We start from the raw sequence: 16,601 nt of genomic DNA, 5'->3' as shown, positions 1-16,601 counted from the left end.
CATATTTACCAGTATTTTTTTTTTTTTTGGAAAGTAATCGGTTTTTTGTAGAATTTATTTGTTGTTGTTTTGTTTGTTGTTCTCAGCTTCTGAATTTAGTTAAGAATTTGTTTATTTTTCTTTTATGTTGTTGTTAATTTGTTCTTTAAAAAGTTTAGCTTAGGTTAATAATCTTATAAAGGAAAGCATCGTAATAGCTACCACCAGTCCTACCTCTGTTTTCTTGTTTCACATATTCGTTAAGTTTCTTTTCGCACAATATTGTAGTTATTTTCAGATTTTCAAAAATTTTAGATTGTTTGGTTTTTCCTTACTGATATTGAATGGGGTGTAAATGTAAGGGTTTTGTAATGGTTTTTCACGAGTATATAAAGAAAATGTTTATGAACGTAAATACTGCATTTTGCATGCTTTTATAATGAGCACTTTTTGTAATACAATAGATAACCAATGAGTTACAATATTTTTTTGTTTCTTTTTGTTTTTGTTTTTGTTTCGTAAACTTTCTTTGATCTCCCATCGCCATATTTCAACTATATAATAGTAAATTGTAGATGTAAATATAAATACTGTCAACTTAGCAATAGAAACACGCAATATCCTCATAAATATCAAATGCATTATATAACTGTGTGCATACATTTTTGTTGCATGTACATATGTATGCTAGCAATGCATGTGCAAGTGTGTTTGTATGTATATAGTACAATTACAACTTACGTAGAGTGATTTTTAAATATTTTTTAAACATATAGAGTACATGTTAAATTACAGAAACACGCAGGGTTGTACATTAAATCCTTTTGAAGTTAAACACAAAGGCTGTCACTTAAGAGTAAAAAATTAAACGAAAAATTAAATTAAGTAAAAATACAATAAAATAAAACATAAAACAATAAAAATAAGTTCTTATAGAAATTTGTAATGATTTTTTTCGTTTTTCTTTTGTTGCGGATTTAGTGTTATTTGAGATGGTCTTAAATTTTTTGTTTGTTTGTTATGTATACGATAAATTACTAAATGCATTAAGTACAATTACTGGCAACCCCAGAATGTTGTTGCGTCGTCAAGTTGTTAAGTAGTCCGCTATAAATCCCGTTGACTTTTGAAGCCAACAAAATTGTGCTCAAATTATTTTTAATTTTATTTTACTACGTTACTATTTGTTTGTGGTTTGTTTGTTGTTGCTTTCGCTCTTTTCATCTTATATGCTAAAAGTATATGTAACTAGACTTAGAATACGTTAAAAACGTTTCGAAAATATCAAAGTAGGTATCAAAAAATGGCAAGCGTTCTGCAACAAATGCTAGAAACAAAAATAAATGATTGAGTAATATTCATATTGCAGCGCAAGTAACTTTTGTTTTTGTAGTAATGCATTTTTTCCACCATTTGCAATCGCAATCGCAAAAAACATAAAAATAGTTCAAAGTTGTTCCGAGTATTCGATCAATGATGTCAAATACAACAGTTTGCGCCGCATATACCCCTTTAGTACAGACATACATATTCTCTAAAAAATAATATCCTATTTCTCTTTGCTACGACACTGCTGCAATAAACTATGGTTGTTGTTGATGTTGTTGCTCTTGCAATTGATGTAATAATTGTTGTTTCGTTTCGGCTTTAACCGTTTTGTAACGACCTTTCTCCTCTGTATTCTCGGGCGGTTCACACTCGAATGACGCCATCGAAAGTGTGTTCTCATTCAAAACACTGCTAGTCTGCAGATATGCAATCACATTTGGCAGCTGCTCAAATGGACAAGTTACCTTCTTCCATTCGTTGAACTCCATCACCTGTTTGGCGAGTTGTGAACATTTTTCAAAATTGATATGATTGTTTGGCAAACTGTAGGTGAAAGAGAAAAGCGAAAATTCAATTTTAGAGTATTTGAAAAAAAGTAACTTTTCGAGAAAGACCAACTCATATACGCCTATGGCCAAACACCCTCTTAAAAACCCTCTCAAAAACTGTCTTAAGTGGTCTAGTGTTCTACATATGATGCCAAAATAATAATAAAAGTTTCGAGAAAAATGTGTACACATGAAACTCTACCTAAGCAAGCATTTTCTTCTAAATTTTAAGCCGACTCCAAGGCGCATTCATTAAAGGTAGCGGCACTAGACCAAAAACGCTGACAGCAACATGGACACGGAAAAGGAAAAAACAACTCAGCTGATTTACCAACACCACCTTTAATAGATTCGCTTTGGCCGACTCCGAACGGCGAATATTTGTTATGAGAAGCTTTTCATGGCAGAAATACACTCGGAGGTTTGCCATTGCCTGTCGAGGGGCGACCGCTATTAGAAAAAAATTTTCGTTTGGGTGTTTCTTGCACGAAGATTCATATGCATAAATATACTTAGTCCTGTCATAAGTTCTGTTACAAGTTAAGTCCGTTATAAATATAAAATTATAATACTTTTTTAATGAAGTTAGTTTTATGAAAAGAAAACTTTTAAATTTTCATTCGAAATGGTCACCATTTGCTTTGACCCAAGCCGTCAAACGATTAGGCCATTCAGCTATTGGATATTGGCGTCACTACTCGAAGCAAGAATTGTTTGAGACTCTTCAAATTTCTGTGAGGTCTTCGACAGGTCATGTTCTCTATTTCTAACCACAAACTGTAGTCCAATGGATTTAGATCTAGTCCGACTATGAACCCAGAAATTTGATCTATTGTTGTTTAGCCACTGTTGTGAGGTTTTTGCCTTATGTGCTAGAGCGGAATCTTGCTGGAAGGTCCAAAGCTCTCCATTGAATTCAGTACTGGTTCCAAAGGCCTTCTAAGATATCCTCCTGGCGAACTTTTGGCCCGGTCTTAACCCCTTTTTCAAATATGACAAGATGTAACGCCCTTAGAAGACACGCCCCACCAAACCATTACGGAGGCTGGATAGTGGCTACGCTGAACCCTTAAAACAAACTTTTTTGGCGTCTTTAAAAGTTTTAGCAAAGATTTTGTCGTTTTGCTTATTAAAAACTTCTTTAACAGTGAAAATTTTCTCATCTGTGAAACGCGACAAAAGATGACCAGTTGAGCGACGGAAGGCCACGAAACTGAGTATAATTTATGAATGGACAATGCATGCGAACAAAAGCAAAAATAACGGAATTTTTTTCTGCGAATTTCGCCTCGTCGTATGCCAAAGGCGAATTTACTAAAGGTGGTGTTGGTAAATCAGCGGATTTGTTTTTTTTTTCTTTCACCGGGTCCATGTAGCTGCCAACTCAGAATAAAACAAGGCGAATTTAATATTTGTTTTCTAGTTTCCCAATACTTTGCTTTGACAATCAAACGTACAGACCATTGTTGTTGGTCTAGTGCCACCACCTTTAATGGATGCGCCTTGCCGTATGCATTGTAAAATTTGTCACAGAATTTATGGCAAGACTAACAATATGCCGACGCTCAAAAATATTTGAATATTTAAAATTTCGACAAAGCCCCACTCTACCTAAGATTTTATTTTTTTCCCCCGTAGTTTCTTACTTACCGATTCGAACAGCCTTCGTTTAAAAAATATAAATCCTTAACGAATAAACTAAAAAATGGAATGATTATGCGTTCACGTTCTTCGGTAGCGCCTTCGGAACGCCACATGGCGGCTTTAAGTGTTGAGCGATAACTATTGAAATTCGATGTAGGATCCATTTGATGTTCCAGCACAGAGAATTTTGCAGATTGCACTTTTGACCACTTGGCGTAAAAGAAATATAAATATAGATTTTTTTAGTTACATGTAGACCAGTTATATGTAAATAAGTAAATAAATAGATAAAAAAAAAATTTCGTAATGAGGACATCTAACCGAATTATCAGTAATGCCGAACGATTTTTGCGCTGTTTAAAGCTGGTCAGAGGACCCCAAAGTGCAAGAAATAAAAAACATCAATTTTCGAAATAATGCATTCCACTTAATTTTTTTTTTTTCAATGAAGGCGAAACAAATTACGAATTTAATGTATACATAGCAATACGATTTCGGAAACGAGAAAAATGAGTCTACTTGTAATTGTAAAAACCTTATTGAGTAAAGTTACAACCAACCAACGTTACAATGACCAACGTTCTCCACTTGTCTGGCGCTTTTTCACAAATTAGTTTGTTAGAGTTGAAAAATTAACAATTCACTACCAACTGCTAAATCAGAGACTTGCATACCTCCTGATCAGTCTTCAAAACTGCAAACAAAGTTGCGAATACTTATTCAGTGCTCTCCTGCATAATGAACTAAGTCGAGTTGCAAATTGTTGTCCTCCATCTAATTTTAACAATCTAATTCAGTCTATCAGCAAAATCGTATTTCTTACAACTTGATAATATTATTCGTTCTTTAATTTCTACTATAAGAATAAGGGCCTCTTACCGTTTTCTTAAGCCTCGATATTGGCGCTAAATTCAAACCAGCTATAATCGCCATCAAACTGTTAAAGTTGCCTATGTTGAAGCACTCCCGCGCCGTCTCAATCCAGAATTCGATAATACGTACACGCTGCTTCTTCTTCGGGTACTAAAATATAGTATGCGACAAAGTTAAAACAAGTTGCAAGCCAATTGAAATGAAAGATTCTAATGCACACACACACATACACTGGCACATTCATTTATACCTTTACAATCTCTGTTGCAGTCAGGTAGCTCAGCCGGTTAAACCACTCCACGTACGATTCCAAATTGCGTGTTTTTTTCATATCATTCAACGTTGTAGAGTCAATGTTCGTCGAGTTCTTAGCAGCATTCGTTGAAGTAGCCGCTATCGACTTGCCATCAATGGTATGTTGATATTCCTTGGCGAAAGCTTGTACAAATTCCTCCGGACCAATGTGCGAGAGTCGTTCGAGTTCGATGGCTGTCAGCTGATGCGCCAACTGTGCACAACTCGGACAGATATCCATGATGCCATGCACTTCATGTGTGTTATTACCATCTATGGTCGCTGCTACAGCTGCCACCGCACCAGAGCCCAGTGAATTTGAATTGTTCGTGGTTGTTTGTTTGTTTGTGTCTGCGATGCTGCTGGTATGAAGCGTGTGACTTTTTACACAACCCACCAATGAGTTGTGCGTACTGCTTTGATTGGCAGCAGTGGCGGACGCCGCTGCCGATGTATTGTAGTGCGGTAGTTGTTGCTGATTGCTGCCTGTAGTGAGATCTGTAGCTGCCATCGCTTGCAATGTCGCCTCGTATTGCTCTAGCACTGTGAGGCGATGCACTAACAACTGTAAAATTCGTGACACCCTTCTACCGAGCGCATTATCAATATAGACACATTTGCGCGCCAAAATGCGTACTTGCTGCATCAGGCGTTCATCTCGAAAATCATACGGAAAAGTATCAATCCACTCGGCAAGCAAACGTATACAATTTTGTGCGCTTAACTGTATGGCGGTACGCTGTTTTAGATGGCCATCTACAATCACATTCACTTCATTATGACCAACTGCTGGCGGCAATATAGCAGCATTATTAGCAATTTTGCGTTGCATTAACGGCGACGCTGATGCTGCTACAGCCAAGTGACTGAAATGTGCCTCGTCGACAACATCTACCCCATGTGGCTGATTTTGCTGTTGCTCCTGCTGCTGTTTTTGCTGTTGACGTTCCCATGTTTGAGAAATCTGCGCTAGTAATTCATGCGGCCGCACAAATAGACGCGCGCTGAGCAAAAAAGCGAATATAAAATTCTGTTCCGGATAGTAATCGCTGGTAGGCACCATATGTGTGATGAGCGCTTCTAAACTAGCCGAAACCAAATGCCCATCCTCGGTATACACCAACAAATCACTTCGTCCATCATTCAGCACCACATTGCCGGCATTCGATGCTGATGTCGCATCACGAAACTGAATCTGCGGACTTTCATAATGAAGCTTACGAAACGGTTGTCGCTGTATTCCGGTAAGACAGGAACCATCACGCCGATGTGAAGCAATACGTTCGTTGTTGTTGGACTGCTTAATTATATCGCTTTTGTCTGGCAGTGTGTTGGCTGAAGCTAAGATAGTTGACGACGTTGACGATGCAGATGACGCTTTTGTCTCATTTTTATGGCTACTAATTGACTTTGCTGCATTCGTATTGGCACTACTACTGCTGCTACTGTTATTGCTACTGCTGCTGCGCCCATTACTTGTACTGCTGGCGCTAGCGCTGCTGCTCTTTATGACGTTATTCGGCATTGGCAATTTAAATGGTGCAGGCTTTTGAAATTCTTCTGTTCGATGCGCCGTATAAAATTGCGTAGCTAGACGCAAAGCGCAGGACTTGAATCAATCGCATTCAGAGCACAAAGTTTTGAAATCGATGTGCTGGAAAAAGATAAGAACATTTAGCACAATTATTTTGTATGCAATTATTCAAAGCGAATACGACAGTTATAACAAAAAAAGCTATAGTAAAAGTTCGCATCTCCCTCTTTGATTACATATTAGGGAAAGGTGCTGGAAAAATCCTTTTTTTACGTAAACCCGCTCTCTTTTTTGCAGACCCTGCGATCAAGGTAACGTGCTTTGACTGATCAAACCAACTGTCAGCAAGAATGCAAAGTAAGCATTTGCTGAATATAATAAGTTCTTCCGTATTATGAACCTTTAAACTGTGTGCGCCAATAGCAGAGGACTACGGCAAAATAACTGAATTAATGTTTTTCTCTACAAGTTTCTCAAATTTTAAATCTAGCCTATGTGCCCTGAAATTTTATTTATGTACATTAAATGCATTTTCACTGCTGTAGAGTATTTTTTCAACATCCATTCTGAGTTAAATGTTATAGCCAGCTGAGCAGCTTTTCTAAGTATCACTATGAGATCTAAGTAATTTTATTTAAGTGCGTGCCATATGTTACCATTTAATTTGAAAATAAGTTATTCTTTTCTTTTAGTTTTCTATGCGTAGTAGTATCAACAATCACATAAATCAATCCGTCGCAGTATCACTAACACAATATTTTTCTGTTTAAGTAAGAAAATAGCATATTGCCAACACCCTATCCAAGTAATTCTAATTCAATTCTTCTATAAAACGCAACCCAATGAATGCAAGACAGCATGCCACACACCTATACCACCCGTTGCATACCACTACCTACCCAAGCTCTAGGCCACAAAATCCACGAACACTATTAGAATTTATCTTGATGCAAAGGGCCTATATGTCAACTCACTTTCCACCAAATTGACCACCATGTCGCCCTTTGGTCTGCGCTTATAACTAGACTGTTTCCAACCATCACTTTAAAAAATATCAATAAAAGCGGCACATATAACGAAAGCATGGAAATTGATTTTTACCTTTTGTGTGTAAGCTTGTATATGTGTGTATTTACGACGTATTTTGAAGTGGGGGGTTGGGCAAGAGTAGCCTGCCGGTTTATGTTTCCCTTATACTTTCTTCGGTACCACTTCTGCCCAGCTCGATTATTTATAATGCATTAAGAAATTCGCAGGTTGTGCTGCTGCTGCGCAAATAATTTTTAGTTATGTTCTACAAATATCCGGCACACCCATATTGGATTACAGGATAATTATTTTCCCTCCGCGTACTCAGAATCGTCTAATATCTTGCGCAGCGATATAAGCACTGAAGTAAATAGTGGAAATATGGCAATAAAATTGGCATAGCACAAATAGGTATTTTATTACAAATCACCTTTCACCATAACTGCATAGCACAAACAGGATATAGAGCTAACAATCACTGGCCAATGGCCCGCTTTCTTTTTTGTCCGCTTTTGCTTTGTTATGTTGCATAGAATTTGACTGTCCGCTGTTGTGTTCGTAGATTTTACTGCAATTTTGCGACAATATACACAAATATTGTTACATAGTTCAAAATACACGCACTCACCTGGATGCAGCCTCACCCTTCGCACTCATGTATGCGGCAGACTGCTTGACTGCGTTTTAAACGACCGTACGAGCGACCAGCCAAATCAGCCTACTTGACCTCACCCGTCTTTTTTCGTTTTTTTTTTTTAAGTTCAACAATTTTCAGTATGGTCAGCGCTTTTGATGCTACCGTGCGTTGCCACCACCCCTTTACCTTGGATTCGCAATCGTTCGCACTTTTTCAGCGCAATTACACTTTTATTTATTTATTTGTTTTTGCTTTCTAGTCCACTTGATTTCAATTATAGCAGTTGTTGCATTAATTTTTTTTTTTTTTCAAAATATTTTTTCTTCAAATAATATTTTCATATGAATTCGTGCCGGGGCTGCATATCACCTTCTAGGTAATATTCCTCGAAATCTGTCGGCGACGACGATAGTTTCTACTTTCCTTGCAGTCCCAATTTACCAAATCAATTCCCTCCCCTTTTTCACACATACTCACAACTACACGAAAAAAACTCTTTCGCCCGACGCAGTAGCGGCCAATAATGCGTAAGAGCATACGGGCGTCCTCTATTTCTTCACCGCATGCAGAAAATGCTTTTTATTTGATTTTTCTACTTGGAAAAGCAACTAAAAGAAATTTTTCTTTTATGTTTGATTGCAATTTTCTGATGGACGACGAGTTTTCTTGTGTATTTTTTTACCCTTTTGCCACACACCGCTGTTTGTTTTGTTTATGCGTTTCTCTATGTGGCGTTCAACCATTTTCACAGTATTGCCAAGGTTTAGATTTTAAAACATACCAAAATCGGTTGGAATTCGCGTATTTTGCTATATTAAGAGCTGAAGATACATATGCAATTTTATTAAAAAAATATAGTCGAAGTCTGTATAAGGCAATGTATTTCATATTATAGGATGCATAGTAAGAATTTCTATGTTTTGATATATTCTTTCTATACAACAAAGCGAGAATTGAATTTAATGTTATAAAGTTATAGGTTTTATGAGTACTTTCCGAGACAGCGGTTTTTACGAAGCAACACGAGTTTAAGTCTCGACCAACTCGTGGTAGACTTCCCGAAATACATGAGGCGAATGTTTTATACTGTCAAAGCAATAAAAACTTTCTTAACGGATAAGCGCAAAGCATTTACTTTTGCGAAACCGCAAGTGGTGTGCTTATTTCATTCACGCAACATTATCATTTCTGCCTAAAATTTATTTATTTTAGATAATTGAACTTGAATGATGAAAATCTACTTTTGTTTTTACAGTGTTCAGATATATGAAAAAACTAAAGGGTATGCTTTGGCACATTGAGCGGCCACATTTTTCGATTTCCTAAAAGCTCTATATTTAGAGCAAAGAGTAAGTCCTGGCAGCACTGCATCTACATTTAGCAGCGAATGTCAATAAAAAGTGAATGCAAAAGTTAGTAAAAGATCGGATTATATATGAGTCTATTACCTTTTTTTCAAATAAGCAAAATAATATGGCAAAATTAAAGTACATATGGTAGATATATACATATGGGTGATACCAAGTTGGCCTCAAAAGAGGCTTGCGAAGACTGGTTGTCTGTGTTTTTTGCCCCTCCTTGGGTTTTATAAAAGGGGGAATAATGAAGTTGCCTTCTAAATGGCAACAAGTTTGCGAACAAAACGGGACATATTTGACTTGAATCGGATAATTCTAAGTACGTTAAATAAAGCGTCATATTTTGATCACAAATGCGACACTTGTTTTTCCCCAACCCAATATATAGGGTCAGTTTTTGAATTCGTATGCCTCACGCTCAAAAAATCATACTATATTTTTTACGGGAAAAGTAAAGCACATTGCTATGCAATATCAACATATTTGGATTTTGGTTGAAATAACGTATCGAACATATATGTATGTAACTTCATTTATTTTAATATCATTGTACAATAGTTATCTTGCTCCTCTTAACAACTAAGGAACTTTTTTATTCAATACTGCTTGCATGTATGTACATGTGAAGGTGTATGCATTTGTGTACTTTAATTATTGAATAAAAATTGGTTATTTTATGTATAAGCTAATTAACTACTTACTCATTTTTTTGTTTAAATTTTTAGTTGCCCTAAGTTTTTTCGCTCTCCTCCTCTTCACTCCCCATCACGTGTAAATCCAAATCAAACCATCATGTTTGCGTGTACGTTGACTGAAAACCACCAATTAAATCGCTCTCCTGTCCACCAAAGAGATCTCCAAGTAACATATCACATGTCTGTGTATGCTGCGTTTGGTACAGATTACTAAATGCTCCATCATCAGTATCGCCGTTAGTTGTACGTGATTCAAGCAAACACTGTGTAAAACTAGTTTGTGTTTCTGTGGACACTAGCAACTCATCATAGGCGCAGCGTGTGCATGTGCCTGCAGTTGATGTGCTATATTGTGTTGCAACTTCATCGGGCGTTGCTGCCTCGGCAGTAACATCAGAAAAGCTGGACCAATTTGTTTGTGTTTGAATGTCGGTAAATCCAAGCAAAGAATCTGCAAAAAGATCACCGTATGTCTGTGTGTACGTATGTGTCGAGGGAGGAAGCAACTGAGCAGGTGGCAAAGAGGAATTCATCGTAGGAGCTGTGGTGTTGTAAGTATAATGACGTAACGTGCTTATCATTTGACTTTCAGTTTGTGTCTCTATATGCCGTGGTTCTGGTGTGTCCGCGAACGATTGCGTATTCACTGAAACATGTTTTTCGTTTAACATTTCTCCGTTTATTGTAATATTTCCATCCAGATTACTGCTCTTAACAACACATTTTGGTGGTGTGGCTTCTGATAAAACATAGTAATTATAAATCGAGTTTTGTCGAAATAACTGCATGTGTTTACCTTCGGTTTGTGTTTCTTGGTCGTAATATTTTGTTTGTGTCTCATTTATCGACCTTTTCCGCTGCGAAATTTTCTTTATTTCAGTGGTTCGGACATCACGCACCTTATGCCCCTTTCGTTTTCCGTGCGTTAGTAATGCCTCCATAGTGCTGTATTCCCATCCACACTCTTTGCAAGCATAGTTAATTCCACACATCTTTTCCACATGCAACTTCAGCTGATTGCCGGTGATGAAAGCCTTTCCACACTGGTCACAAATATTTGTTTTGGCTATATGACTTTTTTGATAATGCTGACGCAAGTATTTTAATGTTTTAAAGTGCATTTTACTAGTATGCATTTCGTGATATGTACACTCCAATTGGGGGCAATGAAAAGCACACTCTTTCCCCTTGAGGTCAAATCTTTTAACTGGTTGTTTGCCATGATGGCGCTTCATGTGCATATCCAAATTGCCAACATTTGTGAAAGTGGAGCCGCAATCCGGATGTGGACATAGAATTTTACGAGTTGGTAAGAGCTCTTGCTCTGTAGGAGTATAGTGCACAATTTCCATTGTAATGAAAAAATCGTTAAACAAAATTGTTTATATTGTTTTTAATTGTTGCAAACAGCTGATTTTGTTTATTCACTTCTTCTTTCAAGTTCTTTGATTCACAATGGTGATATTCGAATGGTTAGGAGGCTGTCACAACGCTCAAATTAAGGAAACTAAATTTTATAAGTAGGGGATCTTTATTTTACGATAATGTCAGAATACGTATAATATAAAACCACTTATATTGGAAACATATTTGTAGATGAAATATGACTACTGGAGAATAGTAGATGAGTATAGTCTGTTTATTATTTAACTTAATTAATAAATGGATTTAGAATGTGTTCAATCACAAACATGTGTAACAGCATTCGAACAAAATGTATTATTGGAATTATGGTGTGGACCATAAAGCTAACGGCAAATAGTAGAACTCACCTGCTTCATATATTAACAATGGATTTAATAACTGACCTTTTCCACATCATTCACAATGACAATTGTTATACGCTGAGAAATACCACATCACACAAATCTGGCACCTTCGGCTGAAGGGCCTTTCAGATTGCGGAAAATTAACAATTCTTGAAAATTTCTGTAAACTTTTAAAAAGAATCAAGTCTTATTACAATTTTTCGTTTATCATAGAAGTGTAATAGTGCAGATTTATATGTGAAGACTAACTGCATAACAAATAGAGTAAGTAAATGTGCAATAACTGCAGGCAGTGGTAGGAGAAGTTAAACAAAGAAGAAAAATACCATTGCAACTGAAAGGAAAAAACTGCAGACGGGACAACGGCGAGCAAAGTAACGTAGCAGCGGCAATAGCAGAATTGCACAAAATATAAACGAATTATGGCAAAAGAAAACGATGAGGTGCAACATAACAACAACAACAGCTGTAGTAATAGCGGCAGAAACAACAACGGTATGGATTCACTCCCCGCCAGTGTAGGTGTGACGACGTCGAATGTAACAGAAGCAACAGCAGCGCGGACAGATTTTGTTGCAGAGATGGCAGTGGGCAACGTAACGGCCGCCGATGACAAGGGCAAGGCCAATAGCGTAGACGGGGCTGATTGTGCCATTGGCAGCTCTAGAAGCAATCAGTTTGTGACGTCCACGACCACTTTCATGCGTGGCAAACTTAATGATCTGGTAGCGGACCTGTGTATTAACGGGCCAATGGGAAGCAACGACAACAGTGGTTATGGTGACTACACAAATGAGCGTTCAAATAGCACTGGTACAACAGCCCATGTAGAAGGTAAGGGCGTCTGATTATCTCTTAGCCGCCAAGTGCAACTACACTCCTTTCCCCCTTTAATAGCTGGAACTCAACAAACAAACTTGGGTTCTACATGGGAGCCTGTTAGCAGCAGTTCCACCACACAACCTGTGACACAGCCACATGCACCACCAACACAGAATACATCTTCATTTTCTTTCAAACATTTCCTGAGTAGCGGACCGCCACTAACGGCTCCTTCCAGCACTGTTACTGTCACAACACTGGATGCCCCAACGTCTAATAACGTGAATGGCACTCAGAGCAATAATGCGACCGGGTCGTCAAATAACGGTGCTACAATTAAAACTTCAACTGGCGCACGCCCGAAAGTTCCTCAGTCAGCTTCCCTTTCAAGCACGTCAATATCGTCATTAATGACTGGCGGCAATGTTGCTTCATCGTCAACTACTGGCGGAGGGCAAGCAGAGGGTGGCAATTCATTTAGTGCATCAGCTACAAAAATGAAACGTTCACCACGATTTTCGTCGTTCGATTCGCAAGCTTGTCTTGCAGAGTATGTGACAGTGGGTGCGGATCCGGAAATTGAAGGTATGGGAAGCACAGGTACGAGTGGCGTGAGGACTGCAGGAGTTGGAGCCAATACCAATTCGGGATTTAGGCTTTACCCAGAGAGTAGTGGTAGCTTCTATTTCATTATTATTTTTTTTTATAATTAATTTATTAATTATTTTCAGATTTTTTCTCATCGTCCACACGCGTTAGCCGCGGAATGGGTGATGGTGGTACAGGCGTAGGCGGTGGCATAAATAGCACAGGCGAATACGATAGGCATCAATATGTACCACGTTCTTATTCCAATTATGAAATGCCTATGTCGTCCTCATCATCTTCGCCACGTCGACGTGCAGGAGTTGCAAACATCAATAGCGGAGGTGCTGGTACGAGGGAGGCGCGACCCACACGTCTGGCCTTAAACACAAATTCGTCCAAATCGAAAGTGAATTTGCCACTCGGCGACCTGAGTAGTGGCGCCTGTGGCGGCCCCTCTACGGCCGCCGCACCACCGGTTACCCGTCCACTGCCCAGCAATGCAGGCGAATTTCCCAACGCTGTGCTGCCTGACTTTGTGCAGGATCACTGGCTTGAGTCATGGTATGCACACGACATGCATCTGGATTCACCGCCTAATTCGCCGATACGCGATTTTAGTGATGTTGATGTAGCAGGTGGGGCGGTTGGTGGTGGTGGTGGTGGTGGTGGCGGTGTAAATGATGTAAGCGGCGGCATAGGCATACCCGGTCCCTCGCCTGTGTATGGCAGCGGAGGTGCTTGTGGTGGCGGAGGTGGTGCAACTGCTGAGGCTACTGCTAGCAATGCAAAAATGCTACCCGATTTTCTCTCTGATGGACCAATAATACATTCTTCGCAGCGGCTAGCTGATGTGGCTGTCGGCTTGCCATCGAATTCCATAGGCTCGCCAGATGATCCGCCGATCTCGTCTCAGCTATCAAGGCTGCGTATCGAAAATGAGCGCTTGCAGCGGGAATTGAATGATTCGCGTATAGCGCTGAACGAGCAGGCACGGCGTGCAAACGATTTGGAGCGTCAGTTGCATGCGCGTGAACTGCAACATCAACATCTTCAGCAACAGCAACAACAACAAAAACGCGTTGGGGAGGTGACAACAACTGAGCGTGTTGAGGGGTTGGCGGAGAAAAGTAAACGCACGCGAGCGACAACATCGACGCCGGGGGTTACGGCGCTGAAACAGCAAGTGACACAATTGACGGTGGGTTCACTTTTTTAATGGACAATGTGTCTTCATTTTTTTTGTTATATTATAAATTTTGTCTTTGATGCAACAGTTGGAATTGGAAGCGCTGCGTCGTGAAAATGAGACGTTGCGTGAAGAGGGCGCTGTAGGGGGCTTCAATGTTCCATGCTGTGATCGTTCACGTCCAGTTGCGACGGATGCTAGTGGTGGCGCTGCTGTTGGCGCAGAAGCGGGTGTGCGTGGCGCTGTTGGTCGACCGTCCAGAACACAACAAATATCAAGGGATTTGCTTAGAGCTGCAACAAATGCAGAAAATAATCTAAGGTAATAATAAATCGTTGTCAAATAATTTTCGTTCACTTTCTAAGCTTTATTATGTTTAAAATTTTTCTTTCTCAGGCAACTACTCGCTGGCGTAGATAATTTACGGCAAATGGCTGCTGATATTGAAAACTCTGAACTTCGGTTGGGTTACGATGTCAGTCCCGATCTCTTTTCAGATTTTCTAGACGATTGTGATGATTATGAGAACTACTCGGATGGACCTACATTGTAATTATGTATGCAACTTTGTTTTGATTTGACATTTTCATCGGTTATTCTATGATACCATTAAACAAAAAATCAAATATTTTCATTTGGCCGTAAAATTGAATCGTTCAACTCAACTATACAATATAAAATATAATCATGAAAGGCATTACTAAAAACTGCGGTTAACTTAATCTAAAATAAAACAAACAAAAAGTATGCAAACACTCTGATGCATAGCGTATAAAGAGAGAATCATGTTCACTACATATAAATATACATATGCATACTCGTATACACAAAAATTTGTTGTAATATGTTGCTTAATTTTTATAATTTTCTCACTTTGCGATTCCTTCTGTACGGTATTTGTTGATTTTTGTTTCTAGAAACTTTCTTTATAAGCAATTCAGTAAATAAATGCCTTTTTGCCTTCACGCAGGGGAAAGCAAAATAATTATCGCGCGCACACATACATAAACAAGGGAAATATAATCGAGCGTAACTGCTACAATAAACACTATTTAATAATAATAAGATTTAAAGCAGTATAAAAGTGAAAACTGAAATATGAAATAGACGAAAAGCGGAATGTAGAGTTAATTTAAGCTAAACAGGAGGTAACGACAGCAAATATTAAGTTGTAAAATATTACAAATAGCTCCATACATGCATTACCATTCACTACCACTCACAACAGCAACAAAAATATCGAACTTTTTATCTGTTTCGATTATGTTTACCCTCATGAAATTTTAATTTGATTGATTTGCTTTTCTTACCCACCACGACTAAATATTTTTTTTTTTGTTTTTTGCTGTGCAAAATTAAAATTTTGATATGAAGGAAATGTTAACTACACAGAACTGTTATTGTACTGAGGGCAACCAATTTTTTGCTTACATATGTATGTATGTGATGTATGTTCGTGATGAGTTGGATTTCGTGCACCCGTTGCAAAGCCTTGTAAAAAGCAAATAAACAACTAGTTTGAAACAATGAAAACATTAAAACTATACAAAAACACCTTAATCATTATGTATACAAACATTTCGCTTACACAAAACGTACGTCGTATCACAATTGCTTAGGTGACGTACTACATGCAGCAAAATCCTATAAAAATTGATTAAAAAAATGCTTTCTCAAACCATTATTATACACATATCTTTGTTTAGTGGAACAACGCCAGAGCGCCTAAAAGTAGACTACACTACAGCAACTTTTTCTTATTAAAGTCTTTTGATTGTCTTGCGACTTTGGCGAATGTAACTGACAAAAATAATTTCTTAGTGCAACTTGACTTAGTTTTAGGCAAAATTTCCGCTTTTTTAATTAGTTTTGTTTGTATCCTTCAATCCTTTATTGGAACGTGTTTTATATCACGTAAATTTGTACTTTATGATTTTTATTTTTCAAATTTTTTATTTTTATTAATTTTTTATTTTCATAATTTTTTAAAATTTACTTAATGGTTATATGAAAAACGTATCTCGGCATATGCCAACAAGTCTACAGGAACTTTTAGTAAAATTTCACCAAAAATTAGAGTGAAATTCAAGTTTAAGCACCTGAAGCCGCGTTTGCATTTGCTGAATAACCATTTTGTGAGTCCTATATTCTTCCTTGTTTCTTCCTTGCAGCTTTTAAATTTTTTTTTTTCATGTAATTTGATCACAAATTTTTGTCATAAATTTGTAGTTTTACATATAAAATAATAATACCATGATAAAGAGACATTAAATAAAAATCAAAAGTTCGAAACTTGCAAAAAAATGGATATTTTTC

General features: G+C 37.9%; 3 protein-coding genes across 3 annotated transcripts; 1 reads left to right on the top strand and 2 right to left on the bottom strand.

Annotated features, from left to right (window-relative positions):
• Positions 1 to 94: 94 nt before the first annotated feature.
• Positions 95 to 8,574, bottom strand: LOC129241140 (ras-GEF domain-containing family member 1B-B). Its single transcript, XM_054877324.1, has 7 exons — positions 7,859 to 8,574; positions 7,661 to 7,798; positions 7,303 to 7,591; positions 4,624 to 6,321; positions 4,380 to 4,523; positions 3,507 to 3,709; positions 95 to 1,851 (listed from the first exon to the last, which is right to left on the bottom strand). Exons 4-7 carry the CDS (start codon positions 6,190 to 6,192, stop codon positions 1,563 to 1,565), a joined length of 2,205 nt encoding a protein of 734 aa, XP_054733299.1. The 5' UTR covers positions 6,193 to 6,321; positions 7,303 to 7,591; positions 7,661 to 7,798; positions 7,859 to 8,574; the 3' UTR covers positions 95 to 1,562.
• Positions 8,575 to 9,765: 1,191 nt separating this feature from the next.
• LOC129241072 (uncharacterized) lies at positions 9,766 to 11,334 on the bottom strand. The gene is made up of 2 exons (XM_054877223.1): positions 10,717 to 11,334; positions 9,766 to 10,659 (listed from the first exon to the last, which is right to left on the bottom strand). Exons 1-2 carry the CDS (start codon positions 11,270 to 11,272, stop codon positions 10,016 to 10,018), a joined length of 1,200 nt encoding a protein of 399 aa, XP_054733198.1. The 5' UTR covers positions 11,273 to 11,334; the 3' UTR covers positions 9,766 to 10,015.
• Positions 11,335 to 11,788: 454 nt separating this feature from the next.
• On the top strand, positions 11,789 to 15,038 carry LOC129241147 (mucin-5AC). Its single transcript, XM_054877331.1, has 5 exons — positions 11,789 to 12,523; positions 12,587 to 13,186; positions 13,243 to 14,297; positions 14,374 to 14,606; positions 14,682 to 15,038. The coding sequence occupies exons 1-5, from the start codon at positions 12,112 to 12,114 to the stop codon at positions 14,836 to 14,838; spliced, it is 2,457 nt and encodes an 818-aa protein (XP_054733306.1). The 5' UTR covers positions 11,789 to 12,111; the 3' UTR covers positions 14,839 to 15,038.
• The last annotated feature ends 1,563 nt before the right edge of the window (positions 15,039 to 16,601 follow it).

Source organism: Anastrepha obliqua, chromosome 3 (assembly GCF_027943255.1).
Source record: "Anastrepha obliqua isolate idAnaObli1 chromosome 3, idAnaObli1_1.0, whole genome shotgun sequence".
NCBI lineage: Eukaryota > Metazoa > Arthropoda > Insecta > Diptera > Tephritidae > Anastrepha > Anastrepha obliqua.
Note: the sequence above shows the minus strand (reverse complement) of the source record. Positions and strands in the feature narration are given on the sequence as shown.

Excerpts from the sequence above, each read along its gene's own strand:
- LOC129241147 (XM_054877331.1), top strand. The coding sequence starts at position 12,112 with ATGGCAAAAGAAAACGATGAGGTGCAACATAACAACAACAACAGCTGT. Across the intron at positions 12,524-12,586 it reads TACAACAGCCCATGTAGAAG|CTGGAACTCAACAAACAAAC; the intron begins GTAAGGGCGTCT and ends CCCCTTTAATAG. Across the intron at positions 13,187-13,242 it reads GCTTTACCCAGAGAGTAGTG|ATTTTTTCTCATCGTCCACA; the intron begins GTAGCTTCTATT and ends AATTATTTTCAG.
- LOC129241140 (XM_054877324.1), bottom strand. The coding sequence starts at position 6,192 with ATGCCGAATAACGTCATAAAGAGCAGCAGCGCTAGCGCCAGCAGTACA. Across the intron at positions 4,524-4,623 it reads CTGCAACAGAGATTGTAAAG|TACCCGAAGAAGAAGCAGCG; the intron begins GTATAAATGAAT and ends ACTATATTTTAG. Across the intron at positions 1,852-3,506 it reads AACGAAGGCTGTTCGAATCG|TTTGCCAAACAATCATATCA; the intron begins GTAAGTAAGAAA and ends TTTCACCTACAG.
- LOC129241072 (XM_054877223.1), bottom strand. The coding sequence starts at position 11,272 with ATGGAAATTGTGCACTATACTCCTACAGAGCAAGAGCTCTTACCAACT. Across the intron at positions 10,660-10,716 it reads CCAAGAAACACAAACCGAAG|AAGCCACACCACCAAAATGT; the intron begins GTAAACACATGC and ends ATGTTTTATCAG.